This window comes from Pyrus communis, chromosome 4, assembly GCF_963583255.1.
Source record: "Pyrus communis chromosome 4, drPyrComm1.1, whole genome shotgun sequence".
In the NCBI taxonomy this organism is placed as follows: Eukaryota; Viridiplantae; Streptophyta; class Magnoliopsida; order Rosales; family Rosaceae; genus Pyrus; species Pyrus communis.
In genome coordinates this window covers 17,497,051-17,511,386 of record NC_084806.1, presented here as the reverse complement: position 1 = coordinate 17,511,386, position 14,336 = coordinate 17,497,051, and the positions used below count along the sequence as shown (strand labels likewise).

Sequence of the window (14,336 nt, the reverse complement as noted above, 5' to 3'; positions counted from 1 at the left end):
TTTCGCCCTAACAAATGAAATTGGCTACGAACAATCATAAAATAAAATATTATTAAAAATAAGGATAGAAAATACCTTGAAAATAAACTTAATGTCAAAAGCTCTCTAAGCTGAGTTCTCCAAAGTAGGGCCTTTCCCTAAAGTAAAGCATTGTTTTCCCCTTCTAAAAATTAGGAAACATAATAACTTAAGAGAAACTAGGAAACATAATCCTAATCAAATATGGAAAATCTTCCCAGCCACAAATCAGCCTCATTTTTGGACATTCAGGCCTTCAAAATAGGCCCAAAGCGGTTAGAATTAAAGTTTGAGATGTCCTGAATATAACTGCAGAAGGTATCAGATCCAAAAGACATCATCTTGGACACCAAAAAGCCTAAATAAGCCCGAAATGTTACCTTGACAGCATTGTGCGCTGCTCCTTTATTTCATCGCCATAAATAAACCGTTTGGTAGAAAAATCTGAAACTTTGATACAAATAAGCTGGGTGACACACCAACATCCTCCAATTGGAATCACTCCAAAATTCGTCCGTTTGATCCCTTTTTGCTCAGAAAGAATTTGAAAGTTCAATATTGAAAATATAATTCAAAATATCAAAATCACGTCAAAATAATCAATAAATTAATGCTAAAATAAAGGTAAACTATATAGTAAAATATGTACTCATCAGAAGCCATATACAGGTTTATGCTATAAAAAAAAGCTGAAAAAGAAAGAGGCACTTCATATTGTTAATACCTAACTTTCCCTATATGGAATGTGCTCAACTGCATCTTCAAAACGAGAGTTCCAACCAAAATATTGTATGAGATTAATCCTCCTGATTAAATAAAATGAGTGTTATTTTATTTTTCTTGTCTAACATACACCATCATGAAAGATAAAAAGTATATTACAATGTTTCTTCAGCATAAGAATTTGTTGATTGCAAAGTAACTTAAATGTAATACAAGTGTAAGTCACGTGTAACGTGCATGATCATTTAGATAGACCTCTGGCGCATGTGTAAGTCCGTGCAACGAATTTAATGCTAAAATGCTATACAACTAGTAACTAGCCCCTTGAACCTAAATATGTATATGGAGAAAAACAAACCAATTGATATGCCATACAAAGGCCACTTAAATCTGTTGAAACAAATTCACTAAAACAGTGAACAGTAAAAAAAAAGTAACAATAAAACCACTAAGATGTGAACTAAGCTTTGGTATTTGAAAACTATCTGGGACTGGCCTAAAGCATCCAAAACTCTTTTCTTTTCTTCATCGTCAGCTTCCCTTAAAGCTTTGAATATTTGATCTGCACTGATCGTTGTTTGCACCTCTTTCTCAGCAAACCTCTGAGCGGCTTCGTGATGATGATCAGCTGCCAAAACTGCTGCCTTAGAATTTGCTTTTTTCTTCTCCACAGCTGCCCTAGTTGCTTCTAAGGCAAGTCGTGCCTCTTCTAGTTTTTTCTCTTCTTTCAGTTTCCACTCTTCTAGCTCAATAGTCTGTATATTGAATATGAGTAAGATGAGAAGTAAGATGAGAAGACTCCAATCAGGATAGTTATTGAGACACTAAATCCAAATAACAAAATAGATGAAAGTACGGCATTACGATATAATATACCCAAAGTTTTCAAACAAAAAAAGAATTCTCAAAGTTTAGGTGATAATTGTTCGCCACGATGCATGGACCAAATAACAACATAGATGTGAATATCATTATGCCTTATACACTTATATAGACAAATTCTCTCTTGTCGTGTTGTTTGACCGTGAATCTAAAATTATTGATCGGGTTGAGTGTTACATAGCTATATATTATATGAATGTGTATTCTAAATATTCTACGGTATCAGTTTAGCAAGAATGCTTAAACAAGTTATTATGATCACACTGCTAATCGAATCTGGAGCTTTGGCTGTATATGCAAGTGGTCCTACTTTTATGGTCAGTGAGATGCATGCAACCTAAAAACTTTTGATGGTAAGAGAAAACGCTATTAGCTAAAATGCTAGCTTTAAGTTGCTAGGAAGATTTATGAGGGTTTAAATTATGCTAGAACCGTCTGTTTTGCTGCCACTGCTTCTTTGCAGGCTGCATGGTACATGTCCATTGTTTGCTTCAGCTCCACTCTAAGCCTTTTCATCTCCTCTTCCATATCTTCCTGCAAGTACCGAAAGATTTTTAATCAAAATAAACTTTCTTTTTGTGTTTGTAATTGACTTGTATCCTTTTCAAATGACTTACCAATACTTTCTGCGACAAGAATGGTGTTCCTCCACAACGTTGTACAGTTGATGACGGTTCATGCAGAGTGTAAAAATCAAAACTGTCAAAATCTTCGTCCAGTTTTGCAATACTCTCCATGTTTGATGATGATTCTAAAGGAAATCGGGTCAGTCCAGCTGGCCCAAAATTTTGGTAGAAAGATAAAATGCTATCAGTACTTGGTCTTTCTGAGCTTACAAACGAAACATCATTCTCAGCCACTGAGACCTCATCATATGCTCCGTTGATCGAACCTCTACCTCTAGATAAGACATCAACCAAATCAGTTAATTAATAAATGAGTCAAATAAGTTGAAGAAAGTTGAGGTTCCACCATAAAATCATTTGGGAATATGGGGAGTAGCCCAACCTCTTATAAGCTCATGCAAGGTCCCTCCTCCCACAAATGTGAGACTTATTCTCAACACGCTCTCTCACGTGTTGTGAATTTTCGAGCCTAACATGTGAATCAACATAACGGGGTGACGTGGAGCGCATGTGGCCGTTTGGCTTCACATGTGGTCCCTCCTACCATCAATGTGAGACTCATTCTCAACATGTCCCGTCATGTGTTGCCAAATTTTGAGCCTAACACGTGGATCAACATAACGGGATGACGTGGAGCACATGTGGCCGTTTGGCTTCACATGCGGGATAACCTACTTTGATACCATGAAGAAAGTTGAGGTTCCACCATAAAACCAATTGGCAATATGGGGAGTAGGGGGAGTAGCCCAACCTCTTATAAGCCCATGCAAGGTCCCTCCTCCCATCAATGTGAGACTCATTCTCAACATAAGTAACATATTGGTTGCATGTTGTTTAAATTGACGTTTGCATTGTATGTTTTTTAATGTAATATTTGGTAGAAATTGAAAGTTTGGCAAAATGATCCAATATTTATTGAATATATAAATGCTTACATTTGATCGGAATGGTGATCTGCTGCCCTCTCTCCAGCAGGAATATTTGGAAGTGGACGAGATGCTTCACGCATTTCACTCACCCTTCCTTGTTTGATGGTGTATACTGAGCAGAAATGTGGTGCCAACTTCAGGACTCTGCCTGGAATAGATTCTGATGCCTTGAATCGACGCCTACTTGAACAATATGTTTTGAACATCATATGAGTTTGGACAAACAAAATTGCATATAGACGCACAATTTTACATATCTAGCTATATTGCATACCTTGTTAACCCACCAGTCCTGGATGTCGCACCAACAACAATACTCACAATGCCATGGCGGGAAATGTACTCAACTAAGGCCTCAGCTACATCTTGATCCTCCAGTAGAACAGTCTCGCATTGTACCTGATGATATTAATTTCACAAATCAACCACATCTACTTATAATTTGTCAAAACTTAAAATATTTAATCATAGATAACTAGCTTCTTAATTATATAATGTATATAAATAGGTATGTTGATTAGATTAAAAAAAAGAGTGACGGATAAAGTTTTATGTCCTCCAGATTAGGCGAAATTCCTTTTCTAAATATCATTTATTATCACGGAGGTTTCTTACCAAAAAAAAAAAAAAAGAAGTTATGAATTGAATTAACCTACCCGTTTGCGTGTACAGTAGCAACGAAATGGAAGTAAGAAATCTGTATTTGGAGCATCATGAGCTTGCCCTTCATTTGATGGGTTATTCTCTATAAGCGCCACCAAAAATCAAACAAAATATGTTAATTATTCACGCAAGAGTACTGCTATTTGTGTCATCTCAACACGCAGAAGATTTCTGCGTGAGACATTCACATAAATGAGTCTCGCCTGTATTAGAAATGTGATAATTAATACAACATTGATTGATGAATAGAACTAATTATCGGACAACATGCAGCACATGCGTATGTATGAAATATATAGAGAGAGGGAGTTACCAGTTGCATGAAGTTTATTATAGGAATTAGATTGGTGAATAACATGGACAAGCTTAATAGGAACATGGCTGGTAGATCTAGAGACGAGATGATCAATAGCCCATTTCAAAGCATTTTGGCTGGAGACGCCCTCGCCGATTGCCACTGCTATTGTCCCCGCGCCTTGATTATCATTTCCATTATCAACATTGTTATACCACATTATTCTCTTCCGCCCTTCCTCTTTCTCAACTCTCAGATTCAACAACCTCTTGCTCAAATATGAATATGGGAACATAAGTAAATTTCGAAAAAAAAATAAAAATTATGATATAACAAAATAATGCAAAGCTTTCTGACTCTTTCTCTCTGTCTCTCCTTCTGGACTCTTAAACTTCCCAATTGCCTAAGGGCCAGAGGAACTTAAATATTCAAAACTACTTAAAGTTAATTAAAACAAACATTAACTCGGTTATAGCTAATTAACCCCCCATATCTACAGGATTATTTTAGAAATTTGGCCCTAGATATAGAGACGATTGATGCAGATGCATGCCAAAACGCCCACATCGGTTAAAATTTCTAATATTAACCGAGTCTACCAACAAAGTTTTGATTCCACATGTACGTACCGTCAGATGAAAGATGACTTGTTACAATGGAGAACTTGAAGAACGATGAGAAAAAAAAAAGGGCACTTAAGTTTCGGTTTTTGACCTTGTAGTGATCTCTGAGAGGGTTTCCCTTACATATAGAGGAACCAATACATACGAGAGATAAATATACTACTGATAACAAGAGATAAATGAAAAGCCTAGGCCCTAGACTTGGTTCTCACCCTTGGTTCTCGTGCATATCGTTAGATTATGAACATCTGCAGCTAGAATACAACAACGGTAATTGTTCAATCACTGATATAAGAAAAATCACTTTTATGCTGTACAATCAAAGTTTCTCCTATTTTTTAGGATCGATCATAGGACTTTTTAGTAGTAATTTTTCTCTACAATTTAGTAAGAAAAAGAAAAAACCTCTTACCTTCTCGAGTTAATATGGAGAAAATTTATTGAGAATTTTTTATTTTTCTTCTTCTTTAATTTTTAATTTTTTATTATTTTTTATTTTTATATATTTGGTGAGGTGGGAAGGGAGATGTTAGTGATCATTTTCTCCCTGACTGATTCTTTATTATTATTTCCTCTCCCTTGATGATTTGGAATAGTCAAATATAAGAACCAAGTGATATTACACCGAGTACATAGGTGGAGAGTATATCATTGCTTTGAACCTGTAATTAATTTGAAACGCGTGCAAATCCTATTCCATTTAGATGTGGTGCGAAATGAAATTTTATAAACTCTTTTGGGTATGATTGTAATTAAGGCTTATTTGATGAATAAATGGTTATAGTAGAAGGAATTATGTTATGGAATATTAAAGTAGTTTGTTTAAACCTAGGTTGCATATAAAGCCAAATCTTATAGACAAGCAGTTCATTGTTGTCTCTCATCCAGGTTGAGGGAATTCGGAGGGACGTGAGAGATACACATTAAGAGGTTTCTTATCATCACTGAAGCAATGAACCATTGAGCATGTCATGCAGAAAGAGAGAACTATTTCACCAGCCAACAATCTTCGTCATGTCGCCTTCGCTAGCTCACGTAGAGAAAATATCTGAATCACCGGGGTTGTCCTTCTCTTTTAACTCTTCAATCCTCTCCACAACCTCTTTCAGATCCAATCTCTTCTCCACTTCCCCTTCACAACATTCCAACCCAATTTTCAAGAGCTTCAGCATCTCTCCCTCACTACTCTTGCCTGCCCCCATTCCTGTATCAAACACCTGATTGAACCACTCCTCCCGAGGCACCGAGTTCACCCAACTTGCCAAATCCTCCTCGCTTCCTTTACCTTGCTGCAGAAAGTTGGTGGGCAACTTCCCCGTTAAGATCTCCAAGATCAACACTCCGAAGCTCCAAACGTCGGTCTTCTTTGTAATGCGCTTGCTTTGCATGTACTCTGGGGACTTGTAGGCCACCATGATGGTGTGAGCATGTTCTTGGTTTACCACAGGGATTAGGCCGTAGTCGGTGACAAGGGGCTCGTAGGACTCGTTGAGAAGAACGTTTGATGATTTGAGGTGGCCATGGGGTGCTACTAGGCTGGGAAGCTCAGCGTAGAGATAGCGTAAGCCATGTGCTACTCCTTTGACAATCTTCAAACGGGTTGGCCAGTCAAGGCTTGGTTGGCCTAGGGTTTGGTTTCCTGATCATGAAAGTGCAAATAACACCAAGTAAATTGATTAGCCATTCATTCATGTCTCTTCCTCAATCTGAAGGAGAGACCGCGGAAGAGAAATGGCTTGATATATACAACTAAAACATTAAAAGTAAAATTGTCTATAATGACATTAAAGATTCGCAAACCATATTGACGAGCAATGCTATATGGACGACATTGCAAATCACATCTCTGATAAAGGCATTACTCCGCCTATGCAAATGTGCGGCATGTCTCGATTAGAGATGTGGTATACAAATAGTTTTAATCACTTAAAAGTAGTATCTCATCAATTACTAGAACAACTAGATAATATGGTCATTCATGTTTAGGTAAAATGCAAATATGTATATGTTTAAAGGAAAAGGAACTTACCATGAAGATGACGAGCCAAGCTGCCGTTTTGAACATGATCAGCAATCAAGAGCTTCTCTTCCTTCTTATAATAATAAGCCACAAGTGGAAGCAAATTAGGATGTCCCAATCTCCCAATCCTTCTCATGTGCTCTAGGAACTCCTCTCTTCCCACATTATTCATCTGCTTATACCTCTTCACAACCATCACTGGTCCGGTCAGCAAAGCAGCCTTGTAAGATGACCCAAAACAACCGCTGCCTAACACCTCGGCCGAGGCTTTCAGCAAGTCTTGCATATCAAACCTCTCCCTGTCATCTCTCACAAACGAAAGCTTCAAGCTCTGTTCACCCTTCTTTCCACTCCCTCTGCTCGAGTTTTCGGGTGATCCCGGAGCACTTGCTTGGTGCTCTGGTTCTTTTTGAACTGATCTGTTTTGGACAGTTGCTGTTGATGGTGGTGGAGCCTCTACCGATGATTCAGATGTATTTTTGCGGCGTCCAAGGAGGAAGACCAGTAAAGCAACTATGGCGATGATTGCTACGATGACAGCGATGGCAATCAGCACGATAATCCAGGGTGCGGGCTTCTTCGAGTGGGTACTGCATGCTATATTAGTTGGCCCTCCACATAGGCCTTCATTCCCTGCATGTTAAGGTGGAAAACTTTTAATTGCCTACATCTTTTAAGAACAATTCTTTTGTTCTCTAGGTGCGCTCTATGCTTTTGATTTGCTTAAAAGAAGACACTAACCTAATAAATTGCTTAAAACCTAGTAAATTATGCCACTTAGTACTACGGTCTAGTAATATTACTCTTTACTTGTAAGTGAGAGTTCTTAGATTTGATTCTCGACAAAGGAGAATTTGAACTACATTATTACTAGCTCATTGTGAGGCTTAGCTTATCCCTCATCCTTAGTGTAAATAATGTCGTTTGTTAAAAAAAATTATGGAAAATTCTATTTTAATCCTTGAAAAAAATTACTTTTTGGATGAAACATTGCCTAAGATGTAAAACTAAGTATGGTCCTTAGCATTTAATTGTAATTTTCAAATATTAATTAGGTTGTAATATTGAGTTTTTTATGTGTAGGTTATATATCGATTCCCATAAACAATAAAAATGTTATTTATCATTGATAATTATTATTAAGTTCTCATAATAAGAAAAGTTATTTATTATCATTTATTGTCATTGTACGTGAATTTCTCTATATATATGGATATACATTTTACGTACCCATTTTTTTTTTTTTTTGTGAACAAATGATATTATCTACATTAAGGAGGTGAGAAAGTGGGCTAAGCCTCACAATGAGCTAGCAATAATGTGGTTCAAATTCACCTTTGACGAGAATCGAGCCTAAAAGCTCTCACTTACAAGTGAAGAGGAATACCACTAGACTGTAGTACTAGGTGACCTATGTATGTTTAAATACTATAGTTACATACCCTCACATTCGGACCAAAACTTATGTACTCATACATTCGTACTGATACTTCCGTACATATAAGTTTTTTTTAAAATATAAATTGTTTTTGTTTTGTTGTTGACTTTTTTTTAATATAAGAATTTGAATTTTGAATAAAGTTCACATGATAAGTTTATAAAGAATAAATGTGCTATAATTACTTAAATACTGTAAGTTATAAAAATAGGAACTTAAATTAGCTTTAGAAAACCATTCATTAAAATTTAAAAATAATTTTATCTAAACCCTAAAATCTTAAAGTCCCAATTGAATATGTAAAAGCCCTAAAAATAATTTTATTTAAGCCCTACAATGTAGTGGTATTTCTCATCACTTGCAAGTGAGTCTTAAGTTCGATTCTCATCAAGGGAAAATTTGAACCATATTATTGCTAGCTCATTTTGAAGCTGAGCCCACCCCTGCCCCTTAATATAGATATCGTTTGTCAAAAAAAGAAAAAAGAAAATAAAATCAACTAGACCCACTCCTTTATCTTATTTTTCCATCCACATAATAATTTCACCCACTATAAAAATTAAAAATTAAAATCTTACTCCCCACCCACTCTAATTCCTAAAATAACCTTTATATCACAACACCACACCTCCATTGTTTTGTTTCAAGTTTCAACCACTACTCGCTCCTAATCTTTCTTTAGCAACAAAATGCGTTAATTGGTATTTTCCATATAATTTTCCCTCACTTTCGCAGCAACCAAACGCAACGTAGATTGTACTTTTCTATTCAGTAGATGTTATTCTCTGTAAAGATTGTGTCTGAAATGGATATAGCAGCATGCCCATTTGGGTTATATGCAAAAAATGCTAAATTGTTTTCTCAAAACCCCAAAAGTAAGTGCTAAAATGGTTCCGTGTGGTTGAATTGAGTTTGTGGTTTTATGCAGAAACAGTACAGACGTGTGGATATTTGTTGATAGAGCTCTGCAAATTCGTTCACGGCACAAATTTAACCTATGCTGCAACCCTGACCAAAATGAACTTGGTGTTTCTGGTAATCTCCCTTGGTTTAGGGCCCAATCAAATAGCGATTTGGAGTTGGAACCAACTCTTAAACCAAAACTTCCCTTTTCGAACAACCTAAGAAGCAGGTTGGTTTTGATGTCAACTCGGAAAGATGGAGGATCTCCTATTTGGGACAACTACCCTTTTCGAACAACCATATCTCCCTTGTTCTGTTTTCTGTGCCTACATGAATGGCAGGTCTCAGGAGCTCGTAGATCAACAGCAACTTCCGGCCGTGGTAGTCGGTGGAGAAGCTAAGAAGAGAGATGAAATGGAAGAGAGAGAAGCACAGGGGGAGAGAGAATGGGGACGAAGAGAGAGACGGTGGGGAGAGAAACAAGGTAGGGTTTAAAAGTCTTTTTCAAAAGGATAAACATGTTATTGACATTTTCACTAAAATAAAGATGGAAAAATAAGACATTGAGGTGGATTTAACAGCACTAGAAAAAGAAAAAAAGAATTGCGTGAAAGATTTGTTTATAGGTCATATAAGACTTGAGCTTTAATCGATTTTGACTCCTTATTGGTTTCTCAACTACGGTTGTCAAAGTCTCTCACAAGAAAAATCCTAATTGGAAGGTATATATTGTAATATATTAATACAACTCAAATTCAGATATTAAACATGGTTATTCTTCCTGGATATTGAGAGAGAGAGAGAGAGAAAGAGAGAGAGAGAGAGAGAGAGAGAGAGAGAGAGAGAGCTTGAGCTCACCTGCAAATGAGCTTGCACCAAATTTTCTTAGGCCTTCCGGGATCTCACCCTCCAATTTGTTGTTGGAGACGTTAAAAATTGTTAACCCGGGCTGCCTAAAATCTGGTATCTTGCCTTCGAATTTGTTCCCTTCAATACTCAGCTCCACCAACTTATCCAACCCAGCTGCCAACGACTTTGGAATCTCTCCCGTAAACTGATTATTCGCCAAGTGGACTTTCTTCAATGATGACATTCCTGCGAACCAATCTGAAGGAATCGCCCCAGATAATTTATTATCCGACAGGTAGACAGATTTTATCGGGCCAAGTTTCCTCAAATCAGGCAATGGACCCTCAAAACTGTTCTTCATAAGGCTTATGGTTCTTAAGTTGGTCAGGTCCTTGAGCAAGTCCACATTAATTCCACCCTTGAGCCCCATGTTCTCAAGCTGCAGAGCCCAAACTCTCCCCTTTCCATCGCAACGAACACCGATCCAGTTCGACGTTTGGGAGGTGCAGGGACTGGTCGATGGCTTCCAACTGGTTATTCCGTCGGTGTTTTGTAAGGAACCCTTAAACTTGAGGAGAATTTCGGTTTCAGAAACCTCCGCAGAAGAGGCAACACAAACATGTAACAGAACAAAGAAGAAACCAAGAGTACGAGATGACATTAACGATGATGATGCGCACTGCATCATCATCATCATCATCATCTTCATCTTCTTGTTACGTTGCTCCATAATTGTGGTGTAGGTACGTAGCATAAGAGGCTTGTACGTACACGCACAAGTAGGGGCAGCGTGTGTGCCCTTTTAGAGGGGGCTGCGCTGCAAATTGAGTCAGGGTGCAGGTGAAGAAGGATTTGAAGGTTGATAGTGGTTAATTTTGATGGCATTGAGAGAGAAAGGGGAAGAGTGAGTGATGAGAGAGAGAGAAGAAGGAGAGAGGCTAAGAATAGTAGTTGGAAAGGCTGTTTACAAGGGTCAAATGAGGAGGGATGGATCATTCGGAAATAGGGTTGTCCAAAAGTTGACAAAGTCCTTACCTTAATTTCTGTAACTTTTGTGCAAGATATTGGGTTATGTGTGTATTTTGCAGGAGAGTTATCCGGTCCGCCTTTGAATACTTTGATGCATGAGATTGATTTTCTATAAACCCTAGCTCTTTCACCTATTTTTATTTCTTGGCTTTGGTTTTCCATTACTAAAATGGGACAACCAAGAACACCTCATTCCAGTGCCTCATTTATCTGGCCTTTCTAGTTAAGAATTATTAACATTATTGTAGCTTCTTATCAAAAGCTTAAGGGCTGGTTTGGTATTTCTGTGTTTTGAAAAAAATTGATTCTGTTGTGCTGCGAGAATAAACAGTTATAAAATAAAGCAGTATAGTGTTTGGTAACTTTTTTGTAAAAGTGCTTTTGGTAAAAAAAGCAGTGTTAAAGTGTTTGGTAAATTTTTATGTAAAACTGTTGTGACTATGTAAAATGATTAAAAAAGATATAATGTTGAATATTATATAATGATATTTTTATCTTTTCTTTTATTATGACATTTATAAGATTTATTTAAACTATTTATAAACAGTTGTGAGCTTCAAAAAATGTACTTTTACCTTTTTTTTTTTATTAAGATATTTATAATTTTTTTATTCTATTCTTTTCTCTAAGAGTCGTTTCTTCTTTACCTTGTCTCTATTTTATTTTTGCGGAACCTTTGCATATTCTATCTTCCGCCACTCACTCCCTCTCTTCCCCTTCTCTCTCTGTCTCTCTCTGTCTTTCTTTGCCTGATCCTAAGGAAGGCTAGGTCGTGGGGAAAGAAAGGTTGGGTCACATCAATCGATTCACGAAAGATGGATGAACTCTGATTTCAGGACTTACCGTTGGTGTTAGCGGCGAAGGCGTCGAGGCTTTTCTGTTGAGATTTTGGGGATCGGCAACGCAGTCGATGGGTATAATGATAATTTATTTAATTGCTAAAGGCCATTTTGGGTATTGGAAAATTTCATTAAAGGCCTCAGCGCCTCTTGCAAAATCGGTTTGCACAAAAGCTAGGCAAGCAAAAAAAGCTGGTTTTTCAAAGCTGGGTTCTGTAACTTTGTATTTTTGGCTTTTTTTTTTTTTTTTTTTATCATCCAAAACTGTGAAAAAAAGCTGAAGTTGAATGTTTACCAAACATAGAAAAGCTCACAGCTCAAGCTTTTTTTATACCCACTTTTTTCAAAATCACATCAGTACTAAATCAAGGCTAAGTTTAGGGGTTGATTCCCTCCGATAACCAAAAAAAAGAAAAAAAATTGCTTTGCACTACTACTATACTATACATGTCAAGAAACAGAAATAATCAAGGGCAAAATCAAGGTATGATGAAGGTTGATCGAGGTTGGTTGAGAAGGGATCACATTGGATTGGAAATTTTGATTCCGACCGGTTATGTGACACGCAAATCAAATCCTACCTCTAGAAGTTTGCGATCCGAGAATTCAAAAAATACTAGAACGAAATTGGATGTCTCATGAAATTTAAAAAATTTCTAATTACATTGGGTTTTCAAGTTTTAACTACCTACCTACAATGACAGACTTCAATTGAAGTGAATAAGATAGATTAAGAAGATAAAGACAATTTTTTTTATAGATACTAAATGCGTTTGGAAATGCTTTTAAAATGACTGAAAACGCGTTTGATAAAAATGTTTTTAGAACAAATTCTTACACTACAACAGTTTGGGTCTTTTACAACTTGACAAATACGGCGCATAGTACCGGTATGCCTTAAATAATATCATTAATGACATTCATAAAATTCATGTCGTAATACTTGTGCATAATCTCGCATCCATGACCGTAGTTTTGTGCAAGTTTTTAAACACAAATATTTACGGGTTAAGCATTGTGTGTCGTATTTGACAATTTATACAACACACTTTCCTTCTCTTTTAAGGCTTCACGTTATGTCGTAAATTAAAATTTTCATATATTTATGTCCCTACCTTTTATGACACAAATGACACGTCATAAATAATAGCTTTTAACTTGGGAAAATTAATATGTTAATAAACCAATTTTTCTGGTCAATCAAAGGACATTTTGGTGTCGAAATTTTCCTAGTCTGCGTCGAAATTTTTCCACCCCACATTTTATTATTATTTTATTGGACCAAAACCAGTGTGTATTAGTTTACTTTAGTTTCAATTTTCCAATGCTCTAAAAGGAGCTTTTTGGCTCTCTAATTGATTCTCCTCTTTCTCCAAGTCCAAAGGCCCCAACTTCTCCTATGCCATCAAGCTCCCCATGGTGATTCCCTAATCCCAATCTCTCTTTTCTCACTCATTTATTCTTTTTAGAAAATGCAAATGCAAAATCATTCAATTTTTCGTTTATTCTTTTCGATGATATAAATGTTGAGTTTGTAATTATGAAAAATGATGTAGATTTCAATTTTTTGTTTGGTGCTATGAATGCATTTGTGAGTATTTGACTACTATTGGGTTTGTTCATTCACAAGTGTGTTTGTGTCCGAAAAAGTATAAAATGACCGATTACGTATATGATTGATGATTTCTTTATGCACTCCATTTGAATGTTGATATTGTGATTTGTGACAACCAAGGAAAACTAAAGAAGAAGAATTTGAATGCATCAACTTCAAATTATCTTTGGAGGAAAAAGATATTACGATCAACGGAAAAGAAGTTGTATGTTCCTTTGGTTAGGAGTTCGGACTTAGGACTTAGGTCTAAATCTTGTAGATTTTAGATGCATTTATTGATGTGACAAGGTTATGCACCTTTCATGTCTTCTCTCCTTAAGACTTAACAGTTGGATGATACAAGTGGGATATTGGATGACAAACCATGGAAGATTTGATATGTTTTATAAATAGTTGTGGTTTATTTTGAGAGTATATAATCTTCTAAAGCACTGCTTATTTGGCTATTGAAGGTTTGATAATCTACATGCACTGTTGCTTATTTGGCTTTATCAAGGTTTCATCGTCGTTAATGCATGCCTAGAAATTAAGGTATAACAATTTATGCATATGAGTAGTCATTTATTTTCATTATTGTAATTGATGGCTTATTTTGTGTCTTGCCTTGAATATGCTAAATTTTTGTATTACAATGCTTTTAAACGTGGTTTTGTTTTATGTATATATTTTAGTAGCTACTATGTTGATTGCTAGAAATAGAGAACTCAACAATGTAGAATGTAGAGTCTAATTGGTCTAAAATGGATAAAGAATGGGCATACTTTCCAAGGTTATATTCTGAACTTTATGTGTAAATGTTAGATTTCTTCTTTATATTCCATACACATTGAATTTCTACTTTTCACTTGTAGAAATTCAACAGTGTATCAAAATGGAGTACATAG

General features: G+C 36.3%; 2 protein-coding genes across 2 annotated transcripts; both read right to left on the bottom strand.

The window, feature by feature from the left end:
* Nucleotides 1-1,125: 1,125 nt before the first annotated feature.
* On the bottom strand, nt 1,126-4,356 carry LOC137732794 (U-box domain-containing protein 51-like). Its single transcript, XM_068472063.1, has 8 exons — nt 4,155-4,356; nt 3,835-3,923; nt 3,453-3,577; nt 3,185-3,358; nt 2,241-2,523; nt 2,056-2,157; nt 1,224-1,496; nt 1,126-1,131 (listed from the first exon to the last, which is right to left on the bottom strand). The coding sequence occupies exons 1-8, from the start codon at nt 4,354-4,356 to the stop codon at nt 1,126-1,128; spliced, it is 1,254 nt and encodes a 417-aa protein (XP_068328164.1).
* A 1,088-nt stretch (nt 4,357-5,444) lies between these two features.
* LOC137732425 (pollen receptor-like kinase 2) lies at nt 5,445-10,798 on the bottom strand. Its single transcript, XM_068471734.1, has 3 exons — nt 9,979-10,798; nt 6,789-7,412; nt 5,445-6,398 (listed from the first exon to the last, which is right to left on the bottom strand). Exons 1-3 carry the CDS (start codon nt 10,721-10,723, stop codon nt 5,791-5,793), a joined length of 1,977 nt encoding a protein of 658 aa, XP_068327835.1. The 5' UTR covers nt 10,724-10,798; the 3' UTR covers nt 5,445-5,790.
* Between the last annotated feature and the right edge of the window lie 3,538 nt (nt 10,799-14,336).

What these genes read in the sequence shown, in the direction of transcription:
- LOC137732425 (XM_068471734.1), bottom strand. Translation starts at nt 10,723, where the DNA reads ATGCTACGTACCTACACCACAATTATGGAGCAACGTAACAAGAAGATG. An exon ending in TGGTGCAAGCTCATTTGCAG is followed by an intron (nt 7,413 to 9,978) that starts GTGAGCTCAAGC and finishes CTTAACATGCAG; the next exon opens with GGAATGAAGGCCTATGTGGA. An exon ending in CTTGGCTCGTCATCTTCATG is followed by an intron (nt 6,399 to 6,788) that starts GTAAGTTCCTTT and finishes TTTCATGATCAG; the next exon opens with GAAACCAAACCCTAGGCCAA.
- LOC137732794 (XM_068472063.1), bottom strand. Translation starts at nt 4,356, where the DNA reads ATGTGGTATAACAATGTTGATAATGGAAATGATAATCAAGGCGCGGGG. An exon ending in GCTACTGTACACGCAAACGG is followed by an intron (nt 3,578 to 3,834) that starts GTAGGTTAATTC and finishes TAATATCATCAG; the next exon opens with GTACAATGCGAGACTGTTCT. An exon ending in CAGTGGCAGCAAAACAGACG is followed by an intron (nt 1,497 to 2,055) that starts GTTCTAGCATAA and finishes TTCAATATACAG; the next exon opens with ACTATTGAGCTAGAAGAGTG.